Source organism: Mizuhopecten yessoensis, unplaced genomic scaffold (genome assembly GCF_002113885.1).
Source record: "Mizuhopecten yessoensis strain PY_sf001 unplaced genomic scaffold, ASM211388v2 scaffold10745, whole genome shotgun sequence".
Taxonomy (NCBI): domain Eukaryota; kingdom Metazoa; phylum Mollusca; class Bivalvia; order Pectinida; family Pectinidae; genus Mizuhopecten; species Mizuhopecten yessoensis.
The window spans coordinates 126,878-141,229 of NW_018408700.1; the positions used below are offsets into that span (position 1 = coordinate 126,878).

At 35.0% G+C, this 14,352-nt stretch overlaps 1 protein-coding gene across 6 annotated transcripts in view; it reads right to left on the reverse strand.

The window, feature by feature from the left end:
* Positions 1 to 342: 342 nt before the first annotated feature.
* The window catches only part of LOC110462075, a 36,518-nt gene continuing 22,508 nt past the window's right edge, over positions 343 to 14,352 (reverse strand). The window contains exons 1-5 of one of the 6 annotated variants that reach the window (XM_021515885.1): positions 12,568 to 12,693; positions 8,503 to 8,842; positions 4,210 to 5,014; positions 2,738 to 3,601; positions 343 to 2,356 (exon numbers count right to left, since the gene is read on the reverse strand). In XM_021515885.1, coding sequence (XP_021371560.1) covers positions 1,956 to 2,356; positions 2,738 to 3,601; positions 4,210 to 5,014; positions 8,503 to 8,808 — 2,376 coding nt within the window. In that variant the 5' untranslated portion in view covers positions 8,809 to 8,842; positions 12,568 to 12,693 and the 3' untranslated portion in view covers positions 343 to 1,955. Of the gene's footprint in view, positions 2,357 to 2,737; positions 3,602 to 4,209; positions 5,015 to 8,502; positions 8,843 to 9,525; positions 9,554 to 11,654; positions 12,033 to 12,567; positions 12,694 to 14,352 lie in introns of those variants that run through there. The other 5 variants (XM_021515879.1, XM_021515878.1, XM_021515884.1 and 2 more) reach the window with 5 other exon arrangements.

Below are 14,352 nucleotides of genomic sequence, written 5' to 3' on the forward strand. Positions count from 1 at the left end.
GGTTTCCATGTGGGGGAAAATTGAGGAAAATGGTGAAAATACATGATTTTTAAGTAAAATTCTCAGGGTGGGGTTTTTTTTGAAGCCCCCAAAAAACCTCTGGATCCGCCACTGCTTAGTTGAGTGCTGTTTTTATTCTAATTATTGTAATTTAAGGACAATTTAAATCAATTTGTTTCATAATACCTTGATGTATAGTTATTTCTGGCGACAGTAAAATGATTGCAAAACAAGTAGCAGTGAATTTAAATTGACTGTACTATGGGAATAATTGTTACATTGTTATATATGTAAACATACAACAAGAAAATGAAAGATAACAACAAAATACAAACAATCTAATATGGTATTTTTATTTGCTCACTTATGATATTGACTACAGTTCAAGCATATTCATAATAATGAATAATTACATGTTTAAGAATTGTTCATTATATATCTGGGTAAGGCACAAATTTCCGTGATACCAAATCCGTCATATCCGTACCGTAAAAGTGGGAGCAGATCAGGATTAAAACTTTATTATTTCAACTTTAAGTCATAAGAAAGAAAATATAGAGGCCCAATGCTTTTTTTAAAAGGATGACCAGATCAGTTTTGGTTACCCTAATGTCCCCTGAGCAAATGCAGGGGGAGGGGTCTCACAACTAGATGCCTCATGCCATCACGCTGTAGAAAGACTTATTTGTCTCCCAAACATGTACACTATTTGTACTGAGGAGATTAATAAGTTTCACTCTGTCGTTCTTCATATATATATATATAAGCGTGTTCAACACTGCATTTATGAAGAAGACAATAGCATAGTTTACAAGTCTACATGCATGTAGAGCTCATGCATCCATAAGTATAAAGGTCTGACATGGACAAATTTCTGAAGAAGATCTCACATTTTAAATTACCTGACCCAGAAGGCCAAGAGAGCTTATGCTGTGGTGAGGCATTCGTCCGTTGTCATATTTTCCTTTCATACATTACTAGTCCAGTACGGCCATATGTATTATTATAAGTTTGTTTTTTAACATTGTTGGACAAAGGGAACTGAACGTTGTATAAACAGAGGTGTGACCCCATGCAGGCAGATGAACAGGGCCCAAATTAATAAAGGGGACGGACCCAATTATATCCCCACCTTACAAATATTCATACCGGTACATACCAATACTCTATATCATAGCCAAATAACTTCATACTCCAAGAATTTTTCCGAGAGGGACACGTTATAAGCGATTTTGTTTAAAAAGCAATAACTGTACTGAAGGAATAGACTTTAAAATATTAACCCAATTTCCTCTATGCCCTCACCTTTATTCTCCCATAGACACACATTAAACAAAGTTAAGGCCCTGTCACCAAGAAATCCCTTGTAATAAATAGGTTTGAAATCTCTTCATCCCAACTTATGAAGTATGCTTATAGATATTTGCCTTTATTTTTCTGCACTCTCTTCACCTGGGGCAAATATTTATCTTTATACAATGTTGTTTCCCCCTGCCAGAGGGATGCTCCATACCTAATTTTGTCAAAAACCAACAAGTTATTTTTGAAAAGTAGTTTGATAAAATAAACTAAAGTATGATTGTCAATCATAGAATAGGTTGTATTATACAGAAATATTTCATATAAATCTCATCTTGAGATATATTTGAGAAAAGTTGCATGTATTTGAAATTCGAGCACTTAGAAATACATTTGATAAAACAAATTGATCACATCAGAAAAGTTACAAGAGAAATGAATATAACCATTGTAAAGTTTCAACGTAGGTTATTTTGTCTTCTAATTTTATTAATTTCCATCATCAATAATTTCAACGTGTGTTGAAAATGTTTTCATCAGTTCCCTTGTCTGATGCAGCGTAGTTCTATTATATGTGAACGCAGCACAGTAACTATAGGTGATTTTATCTCATTTCACACCACCAGCCATCCACTGCAATGCCAATTGTAATTGCACTAATTCGGAAAACATTGGATTTCAATGCGCGGTTCAATGGAGTCTAACACAGCACCTATAGGGGTTACGAAGCATTCTCTGCCATTGATCAAACCACCCACTGCTAACCCAATCACACGAGCCCCACTTTCTTTCTGTATGAAAACAGACGCTCCAGAATCCCCTAGATCACAAAAAGGCCTTCCCAAACTTTTAATATTGTATAAATTGTACAGGTGACGGTCTTCCTCTCCCTGGCAAAGAGGAGCTGACAAAGTGTCCTTTCGAATAGCAGCCCCGCTAAAATCAAACACTCCTTTTGTAAACCCTGATGTTCTTCCAAATTTACACACATCATGTTTAGTGTCGTTTTCATCCATGTCTAGTATCGGGAGACCCATCTTCATTTCTTCTATGTAACCTGTTTAATTACAACAATAACTGTATCAAATATATTAAATATTGTAAGTATATCATAAGTATTTACTGTGTGCAAAAGTAATTAATCTTGATTATTAATCACATAAACATACTCGCAAGACCAAATAATCCCCACCCGATCCCGCTTCCGATTCCCCACTCCTTTGTAAAGAAAACATGAAAATATCTCGGGACACAAACGTTTCTTATTGGTTATTTTATGAAAGTGGAATAATAAGTACATCTTTGAAGTTTCAACTGTACGATTTAATCAGTGGTGATATTCTTAACATTGAATGGTGGTCAACGGTTATTATACTTAATTAGTACATTGCACGTAACTTGGAGTGTATTACTTGTACGCGTCCATAATTGGACTTACCATCTCTCCTTGAGGCCACCTCATGTTCCCGTTCGACAGAAGGAAATTTCAATACCCGAGGTATGCGACTTGTCATTTTCACATATGCATAGTCGACGCCTGTAAAACTGCCTTTGTATATAACATTTCCAAATCTAGCATCAATGAGTTTACCACACGTTCTGTTATTGGGGTCATCCATATACGAAGGTTGAACAACATCAATAGAAGCACTGCGAATGTTTTGTCGAATGGAGTAGGTAGGCCTATCAAGTTCCTGGCTTGCAAGAAGAACATGGCCACATGTCAGTAGTCCATACTGCTCTGCTGTATCAATCTCCTTCACAAAGACGCCTATAGAGCCCGCCTTAGATTCTCCTGAAACGCCTATGCTACAGCCTAGACGGAGAGGATCATGGAATTCTCGTGCTGTAGCGAAGTATATATAACCTTCCCTGACATCAACTGGAATGCCGTCTAATTTCTGTGGAAACTCTGGCTCTTCTAATGGAATGATACCCTTGCAAGAACAGTAGATGACAATGCATTCGGTGTTCTTTATGCCGTCTCGACGAGACATGACAGGACTTGTACTGATCGTGATGAGGTTTGAATGCTTCTTCATCAGTTCCGGTGTGTGCTTTCTGACGATCTGGTTGAGGTTTCGGTTGAAGCTGATCCGACGATATTCCAGTAGGTTGCGATCAATGTAAGTGTCTACTAGTTGCATCTCTGTTGTAGACTCTTTGATCGTCTTCTGGTCTAAGACAAAATCCATGCCCTTGTCATAGGACAGATGAATATGATCAAAGTTTTCTGCTCGCAATGCAACGACCTTGTTGCCAAATTCGTCAGTACCATAGCTAGCAGCTGTCAGTTTGCAACCTTCAAATAAATACGGAGACCAAGTGTGATCACGGTGATAAAACATGTCATAATAATACAATACAAATATTTACGAGTCAGAATTAATTGAAAAAGATAATGCAATGGTATTTTTTTCTCATATACACTTCCTTTTAGGTGTTGCCTCCTTAGATGTAACCGTTAAGTGTTTTTTTCAGTAATGTACACTAATGTACAAGGGTATAATACAAACAAGACTTATGAGATTGCTTTTTACTATCAGATGTTTTTAACTTTTACTCTTGAACAATGTATTCATTTGAGTATTTGTAATATGCTCCGTTTCTTTTTTCATATATTTCATTGACGCATTTAACGTACATTCATGTAATCATTTTAAGACGTCGCAATTTCTAGACGTCCACATTATGTGTACTTTGTTTATGACTTCATTATTTTTGACGTCTTAAGTATGTGTACTCCATTTATGACGTCACAAATAAATTTAAATCGCCAAACATCCCCAAGTTTGGCGAAAGCGCTAGCGAATTGCAGTCTTCGTTTTTTGTTTTATATATATGTTTACCGTCACATGGACATTTTAAACTCTTACCGCTATATATATATATATATAAGTTATCTCTTACCAGGGTTATTTTTTGCGCTGTTTGGTATTTTTTGTGTTTCCCGAATTTCTTGTTCAATTTTACCAATGCTATGTTTGCACTTGGCCTGGTATGGCTTGTTTATTTCATTCACGATGTCATTTTTCCTCCTCTGCAAAGATTGGTACGTCGCCGTTGCAATATCTTTCCGCCATGTTGCCGAGTTGATATCCTGAGGCTTGAATAATGTGACCACAGCTGAAATTATCAAACGAATGTCAGTCCACACGACATCAAAAATCCATATGAAAATCCCGGCAAAAGTTACATCACCCACTGGATTTCTCGAAACGTCCCATTCTACAGCTTCGAATGCCGTCATGTCTAACTGCTTCAGAATTTTGTTCCATATTTTTCTTCTTATTGAGTTGTTGATATTCTGACAAACTTCTTTTAAAATAGCATTGACAAGTTTTGATTTATTTGCCTTCACCTCGAAGACATTGCGTAACCGGTAAGGTGTGTTGGGATAACCACAAAGCCATACATCACAAGCAAAGTGTTGCAATTTATGTTCGTTTGTGTACTCGTCGAAAGCATCCTTGATAAACTTGTATATTTGTTCCTCATCATCATATGTGGATATGACTTTCCAAAGATTGGATGCATAGTCGTCAAAGTAATCTTTGAGTTTGGCAATCTGCTTTCGAACAGCTGCACTGCCGAGACTAAATTCTTCATTGCAAGCCTTTTCAATCGCACTGTGATCAATTACGCTTACAGCTTTTGTCTTGCAGAAATCAAAGACAACAGGACATGGAAAGTCACATTTCAACCAGACTGTATTCTGAAATTGTTGATGAAATGGAACATTATTTCACAAATGGCATTAATAAATCAATATTTACATTTGCGTTACAACCAACAATATGAACATTACCAGCAGAAATGAAAAATTTGAGTATGAAAGCTACACTCTCATGGCGTAACATGTGGTTTACTTATGACGTCAAAGATTAACCCTCTTCAATGAGAGTCTTGGCGCTTTGCTTCGAATGACACGGAGAATGCCCCTGGTCAATGGCTCAAATGACTACGGTTAATTATTAGCGCCAATTTTATTTAAATAGGGCTGTTCCGCCAATGTCGTTTAAAGGACGACGCATATACAAAACGCAATAGATAAATAAATTATTTAAGCACAAATGGAAAAAAATAACAATTGTTCAAATGTAAATATATGAATTGAACGGCGTTCTTTCACATTTACATGCTTGTATGAACGCAAATCGGTTACATCCATATTAAACATGAAGCCCCTTGTGGGCTGGATGCAATATAGATGTAACCGATTTGCGTTCAAACTGGCATGAAAATTAAAAACAAAATGCCATTAAATCTCTATATGAAAGACACCATTAAAGTCTGTGTGTGCAAATACTAGGAGACAGTGATTGGATAGCTTTGGTATCAGTTAACAATAGAAGTTAAAGTTTTGAAGTCTCAAAAAAGACCAAACGACCTTAGTTCTTTTTTTATACAAAAAACATCCATAGTTAATTATAAAAGTAGTTTCTTAGCACTTTCCTAGTACTTTCACCTCTTTAAAAGTTCATCAGGGAAAATATATATTCATGTTGACAAGACGAAAAACTCAACACAGGAAATTATGACGTCATGAAGAATTATGACGTCACAATACAACTTACCAAAAACGACGCCAAATTAACAAATGCACTTTAACGTCAACATTTGTGGAACAACATATATGGTGTTACAAAAATAGATATATCGTTACAGGCATGCGTATAGCAACAGATTATCCGAATACATTATCTATATTTATTCATACAACGATATGTGCTGTTAGAACAATTTAAACCAGATTTTAAAATATCAATTTCTATTGATTCTTTGGACTTTCTTTGTACAGTCTCTTCTTTAGCTTGTGATATAGGAATTTCATGGAGCTTATCATTTAGACAAGAATGTATTTGCCTTTTTACAGTTCAAAATATAAGATGATCACTTTTTGGTCTGTTGTCTGTGAGGTGTCATACGTTGACGTAATTTACAACCAGTTTGTCCAATGTAAAAAGCAGAGCAAACATAGCAAACATCATTGCATTAACAAAATTTCGAGATATACAGTTGATATTAGTTTAAATGTTTTCCATTTTTAAATGTATGTTTTTCTCTTTCCACAATAATATTACAAACATCACATCTTGGTTTGTTATATTTCGACACACATTTGTTGTGGAACCAAGAAGTACACAATAATATTTTCAATTTTTAGGTTGTCTTCTTCAGTTTATGATTTTCCATTTAAAAAGGATTCTACCCATATGTTCATCTGTCTTCGTAGCTTTTGATGATATGAAACACGTTAAAGGTACATTGGTTTTTAGGTCACCTAAGACGAAGTCTCAAGTGACCTATTATAATCGCCTTTTGTCCGTGCGTCGTCCGTCGTCCGTCGTGCGTCCGTAAACAATTTACAATTTCGACTTCTCCTCAGAAACCACTGATCTGATTTCAATAAAAAATTGCAGGAACCTTCCTTGGTCAAAGATGCACCAAACGTGTGAATTATATGGTTCCCACTTCCAGGGGCTTTGAGGGGCGTGGCTAAAAGTGGTCAAATTGGCTTCAATTTTAAAAATCTTCTTCTCCAGACCCAGATAGGCTGGGAACCAATACTCTTCATAGGTGGAAGGGTCTTGAGGTATTTTATCAAAATTGTGAATTTCATGACACTTGAGCTTCACGTTTGCCCCTGGGGAGGGGGTAAATTTACTATAGTTTATATAGGAAAATGGAACTTTTGGGTATATTTTGTTCATTTTCTACTGGAAATCATTCAAAATTGATTTACACTATAACCATGAGATGACAGTTTCATACTTTGACATTTTTAACCCTGTCTCATCCCCAGGGACTGAGGGACGGAGCCCAAATGGGGTCATATAGCCAGAACTTTCAACAGTCATCTTCTCCAGACTGAGATAGGCTGGGAACCAATACTCGTCATAAAAGGAAGGGTCTTGAGGTGCCTTATCAAAATTGTGAATTTCATGACCCCCAGACTCCATGTTTGCTCCTGGGGAGGGGGCGAAGTTTATAAGTTATATAGGAAAATGATTCTTTTGGTTCATTTCCAACTGAAAATCATCTTTATGAAAAACTATTAAACAATCATCCAAAAATCTCAAAACATAGTTAAAAAAAAAAGAAAAATCATCACCATTAATGCTTGGCATTTCCATATAAAAAATCTACAGATATTTATGCAAAGGCTACCGATTCTTATAATTTATTAGATTTTATAAGAATTCCATATACCCTTTAATTCAGCTTCTATTTTAATAACTTTAGTAAGCGATTCAGATATATTAGAACACAGTTTACGCGAGCTCGGTTTGTTTTTGAAAGCTCGTAATTATCTAAATGAGCATATTTTAAACGGCATTGAAAAAGGCTAAGGATAAGGGGCCTTTTCTGGTCAAAAAAGATATAAGAGTGATATAATATGATTTGCTTTTACTTATAAAAAATGTAACTTAAAAGTTCATTGTTTTCAATTTTCAAAAGCTATGAAAACTTTATGAAAACAGATTAACGTATAAGTAAAAGAGTGGTTGCTCCGAAAATTTGTCAACCTCATATTTCTACACTGTTTGAAGTACTTTCTTGGCCGTTATACTAATTTTTAAGTAATTGGTATACTACAAACATACGTTGTAAGGATCCAATATTATATGGGAACTAAACCTTGATATTACTTTTTTAACCCTAATATATTATAACAACATTGTTTTAGAGTAAAATCGTTTTCAAACAGTTTTTATTGCAGAAAGCTTTCCCCAGATTTCGGAGTTGTAAACATCATTGTGATTACACTTAAGGAAAACGGTTTTTTAATAGATCATACTAGAACAGTATGTATGAATCGTACATTCAATCACTATAACATCTACCTCCTATATAACAAGTGTAAACAAGCTAAGAAAAAGGTATTTATACGATTAACGAATCATTTTATACATCGTCGAGGGACGGCTGTATGCATGCCTTAGTTAATATGTATGTAATTTGATGTTAAAATGAGGGTAAGGTGACCTAATGGTACATATATATGCGCAAAAAGTCTAAGTGTGTCATTGGCGCATGGAGAGATAAAAAGTACATAAGGCTATGGTGGTTTTTTTAACGTTCCTGGTATTTTAGAGCCGAATCGTTTTGTACTGATGTTACATAATAAGGGGAAAAAAGCGAATAACTTGAAATAAAGTTTGCATTGAAGTAAACAAAAGTCTGTTTCTATCTAATTACCTTTGTTTCATCATTCATATACAGGCGAACATATGCAAGAACATCCTCGTCTGATTTCTGTTTTTCTTGTAGGTATTCGAGTGTTGAGTTCACATCATTTGCATCGTCGATAATTATTACATCGATATCAAAGTCTTTTAGCTTATCTTTGATTTTCTGTTGTATATCTGTTGCTTTGTGCAATGATTTGACAATGGTGTCGAAGGAAACATCTTTTGTTTCTGTCATGAAGTCAAGTATACGTTTGACTTCTACATGAACTCCAACCTGATGTTTCAGCAAGCGTGGAGAAAATGCCATTGCCATCTTTGGTATGTCAATAAACCGATTCTAGCTGAACCTGAAAAAGGAAAACGAAATATGGAAAGCGTTTCGGGACGCCTGATTTTGCGAAAGATTCTTATATAGAACAAAATATACTCGCACGGATAATCAAAATGCTGTGAAAGACAAAACAGTTTTTCGTTGAATATTTACTTATCAAAAAGCACATATAAATATTAACAGTGAAATATTGACCAGAAAAAAATTAAAGATGTGCCAGTCAAGATCTACCACTAAATGACTTAACACTGAAGATTGTCTTGTTTTCTTTCACTGCTGAAGAGTTATCGTTAGAGTTTGTCGCGCAAGCTTGGTTATGAAATATTATATTGCACGAAAAGGGGAAAGGGTCAATTACGGCTCTCCAAACAAAAGACGATATGGAAACAGAAAAGCAGCACAAGGCACTTAAGTAAGACAAAACATAAGATTCTAACAAAATTGGAGCTACTTTGCTGCATGCGTCTATATCTGTAATAGAGTAAACCTAATTTGTTATAATGCGTAAATTAATATATTGCGACTACTCATAACTTTGTATTGAGCTTTTAAACTTATGATATAGCCATTCAAGGTGTGCTAAAATGGGAGTGGTCTCTCAGTCTACATTTTTGTCTGTCTGAGGTCACATAAACGCATATGCTACTCAGTTCGGAAAAAAATGTGAATTATATATACAAGTATGCAGATGTTACCCACATACAGAAAGCCATCCTCGATATCCAGGGGTTACGCTTACTTTCGCTCTCCACACTCCTGGAATATGTCATAGCAAAATTAAACAACTACATAAATAAGAATATAAAGCTTTACAACATGTTAATTATATATCTAACCTGTGGTTAATATGCATAAATTAAACTATTTGGTGGGATTGAATTTCCAAACTCATCAGTGGATGGCCTTGTGTGATACAATGGACTTTTTGGCCTGTATCTGTTGGGTGCGGTAATTTAATCCCATCAAATGTTTATACATGCAGCTCCATCAACAAACTATTTTTCTTTTCTCTTCATAATATGTATATACCGGTATATATTTTATGTCTTTTCAATATCAAAATAAAAGGTTAGAATTCAAACCATTAGATTCAATTATAATAAAAATGAGTATTAGTAGTTGTTTCCCCTAATTTGATTATTAATTTGATAATACCAACTTGTTTATATGTGTTTGTATGTGTTCTATGTCTATGCTTGTACCACTGTCTGTTACTATGTTTGGAAAGGGCTTAAATAGGCTATGCCTGCTGCCCAATCCATTTGTCCTTTGACAATAAATTTATTGAAATTGAAAAGAGATTTGTCCTAGTCCCTTATACAAATGTAGTGGGCAGGGGTCTTAATGGGGTAGGAAACCGAAGTACCCGAAGAAACCTCATATGGTGGGGCAGTTGACCCAATAGATTCCAGCGAATATTTGGTCATTTGATTATATACTGCTGATGTGATTTGATCTGTTTTAACACTGAATTAGATACATTTGTATAATCGTATGCCTTTGTTTCAAACTACGACAATAAATTGTACGTATACATTTCCCTCTCTTGTTGTCGACGTTATAATTAATGGAGATTTCCTGTACGAGACAAATGGTCAAACTGAATATTTGCAATGGTTTAACAATATAGAGATAGTACATTGTATCTTGATATTACTAACGGTGAAGAAAACACCTTAATTCAATACATTATATATTGTGTTTAACGCTATGACTCTTTAATTCAACTTATTATCTTACATCGTACATGGACAAGGACAAGCATAGTATTTTTAATAAAGTCACCATGAAACTATTGCAATGCTTTTTTGTTTTCTGTGCGTTTAATAGCTCTTTATTGATATCAATACCAAGAATGTATATTGTGTTCGAAGAATTATTCTTCACATTCTATTGCAGTCGGATTTGACGCTATTGTGTATTATATAACTTTTGATATGGTATGGTTTTAACGGTTTATAAGTTCGCGATATCCAGTATATATAGTATATCTACACTTAAAATCAGCAATTGGCTAGAAGTATGTATTAGTTCCTGATATTGAAGTGTGACTAAGTTTGTAATACAAAATGATAAATCGTATACTGCTAAGGTAGTAAATATTTACTGATGAATATTAAGCCATTAAAACAACACTTTAACCATGTATCAATATCTGTAAACTTAGAATTGGTGTATCAAAACTGTTTAAGTTTAAGTTGTAAAAATGGTACGTACGACCGAGGGCTATATTCCTTCTGCTGCAGACAATAGAACTAAACGCCTAATATGGAAATACTTCGATTCATACAGATTCTAAAAATGAGTGACGAAAGAATACTCATTTCCGAGATGTGATCATTACGAAATCTTTAAAAAAATCCTTGTATTACGGCCTTGAAATAAAAAAAAAACTGTCCCGTGCTTGTAATTGCATTAATCACGTCAATGTTTAATTAAGGAGAACATCATGTAACATGCTTACAAGTATGCATACTTTTTCATTTACATTATTGAAAGATATTATGCATAACAAGTATCTAAACATTTCATTATAGCCGTCACATATTCCCGATGCATTGGTTTTCCCAGAAATGTTTTTTCTTTGTCGGCCATGACTCATACTATTTACTGACTGTAAGAATCGTATAAGGAAAGCGAAAGTTGGAAAGAAAGTATACGAACGTATAAAATAGTATTCAAGTACAAATCCAGTGGTCAGACTGGACATTTGCAATGGTATAAAATATACGAATAGTATGGAAACATGACTAGTAGTCCAAAACAACATGTACGTTCGATAAATTATATATTGATTTTTTACGATATGTCTCTTTAATTCAACTTACGTTTTACATCGTACCTTGTTTTCTTGAAAGATCTGAGAAGAAACCTGCATGAGTACAAATTCTCCTAATATGATGTCAAATATCTCGTATTAACACAATCTTCTTTAAATCCGAGCACTGCTTAGAATAGTTTAGTATCCCGATGATTAAAACTAACAACCTGTCGTTGCGTGGTTACGATGACACTGTTTATGAGTAATTATCTGTATAAGGTGTTGCTTTAAAAATAATTCAAATTATAATTTGGCTCAGCTCGTTACCGACCAACGCACAATGCCTTGCACGGTAGGCTAGGCAAACACCACAAATACTAGCCTCGCCTGGCAACATACCAATAAAGTAAACAATCTACTCGTTCATGTACAACATGTACTGGCTTTTCCCAGAACTGTTTTTTTTTGTGGGCGATGACTCATGTGATTTACGGATTGTAAGAATTGTATGAAGAAAGAGAAAGTGGGATAGAAAGGATACGTGTACATATATGACGTGACCTTCAATAAAGTGGTCGATTCATATAGTTTAGTAATTATTTTGAAAAACACTTTTTCAGCTTTTTATTTAGAACATGTCAGTATATGTTTGCACTTTTCTAGAAACACTTCATTCTGTGAATATTTCCTTTCAAATATACGTTTTTCTCAAGGTTATATCAGTTAGAAAAATGGGTGATTATAGTATCGTGTCCAAAGGTACCGGCAATAGATATATCCTGGCCACTTATAAAACTCTAAAATGTCAGCGGAGATTTGTTCATTGGAATAGTTGCATCTGTGCAAATAACTTATGATGGTAAAAAAATACTACTATGATGATGTTATCAGTGTAAACATTGACTTAGATAAAATAAATCAATTAAATATTGTTTTTAACGATATGACTCTTTAATTCAACTAACGGTCCCAAATCATACCTTGTTTTCTTTTAAGATCTACGAAGAAAACCTGCATGTGTACAATCCTCTGTACAAACACAAGCATTGCTAAAGTCGGGCACTGTTTAGTATCCTGGTGATTATAACATACAAGCTGTCGGTGAGTGGCTACGATGACTTAGTTTAAGATTAAATTTCTGCATTACGTGTTGCTTTAAATAAACAAATTAGAATGAGGCACACCTAGGTACCGGCCAATACGTAACGCCTTGCACGGTAGGCTAGGTACATACCATTCAAAAGCGGTCTGCAGTTGAGGAAATTCGATAGCAGCACTCCAGCTAATTGCAACGCCAACAATAGTATTTTGGCTGATACCACTCCGATATCATTGCAATGCTCTTTAGTTTTCTATTTATAGCCCAGAGCCTATATACATAGCCTTGGATATAACAAGTTTAGCATGTTGTCGCATTTATTCTCTTACTATATATTTGTGATGGTATATTGTGATGCCTGATTATGGGTTTGATACAAATGTCTTATTTTCTTGTCTTAAAATGGATTTATAGGAAATTCGTTTTCCTGTTTGTGGTCCGTACCAGTGACGTCAAATGCGTCCTTTGACCCTTGCAGCGGTCTAGCTTTGTAGAGAATTTCGCTGTCACAAAAGTGTTCTTGGTAACAATAAAAAAAAATATCATTAAGACTTTAAAATGCTTATTGTTTGACTTGTATATCATATATAGACACAAAAAGGTATTGTACGAAAGGTAGGGTGATCACGTATTTCGTTCTAAAAATACGCGTATATAAGTGCATTCGATGACTAAAATTAACCATAAACGCACGATTTTTGCCGTATCGGGTATGTTGATCAACGCTTATTCAATTATTGTTAATGATGTCTTTGCATCTTGCAGGGAAATCCAATGAAGAAAGATAATGATAGAGCATGTATCCAATAAACATGTATAATGGGTTAATAGGTGTTTGACACATTACGTTATATAATGATAATAATAATTCGAGATTCTTATATACCGCTTTATCACAATCTAGTTCCTAGGTCGTCTCAAAGCGGTTCACAAATTATTATCCGTGGTTTCAGGACCTTTGCAACCAGCCAATACCTTCTCAACTCCCTATGAAGCATACAGCCGGAGCTGCCATTTCGTCGCTAACAGCTAGCATTCAACAATTCTAGCACTGCCCAACCACGTACTTATTTACAGCTGAGTAGACTGGAACAAGCGGAGTAAAGTATCTTGCTCAAAGATACAACACAGTGCCGTGCCGTGACTCGAACCCGCAACCCTTCGGTCACGAGCCCGGCATCCTTCCACTAGACTACCGTGTCTCCATATAATGATATAACAGTATAGGCATGTTACATATACATAAGATAAACACTATATTCAGGTATCCACAGATGTCATTGGTTCAATTTCTTATGATTAAAACTTTAAAGAAATCGTGTGTCCGTCATGTTGTGTATAAAGTCTTTGTCCAGTTATTTATTTCAGTTCATGGCGTTTTAATACAGGAACATCTTGTAGGCTTATTTATTTATTTATTATTTAAAGTAATATGGTATAGTTACATTTATTAGCTCACCTGGCACGAAGTGCCAAGTGAGCTTATACCGTCGTCCGTCCGTCCGTCGTCCGGCGTCAATATTTTACTTTAAACAACTTCTTCTTAATAACCAAAAGGCCAAGGGTGATGATATTTGGCCAGAAGCAAACTGGGATGAAGGGCTACAAAGTTTGTTAAAATTGATGACCTTAAGCCATTTTCAAGGTCACAGGGGTCAAATATGTT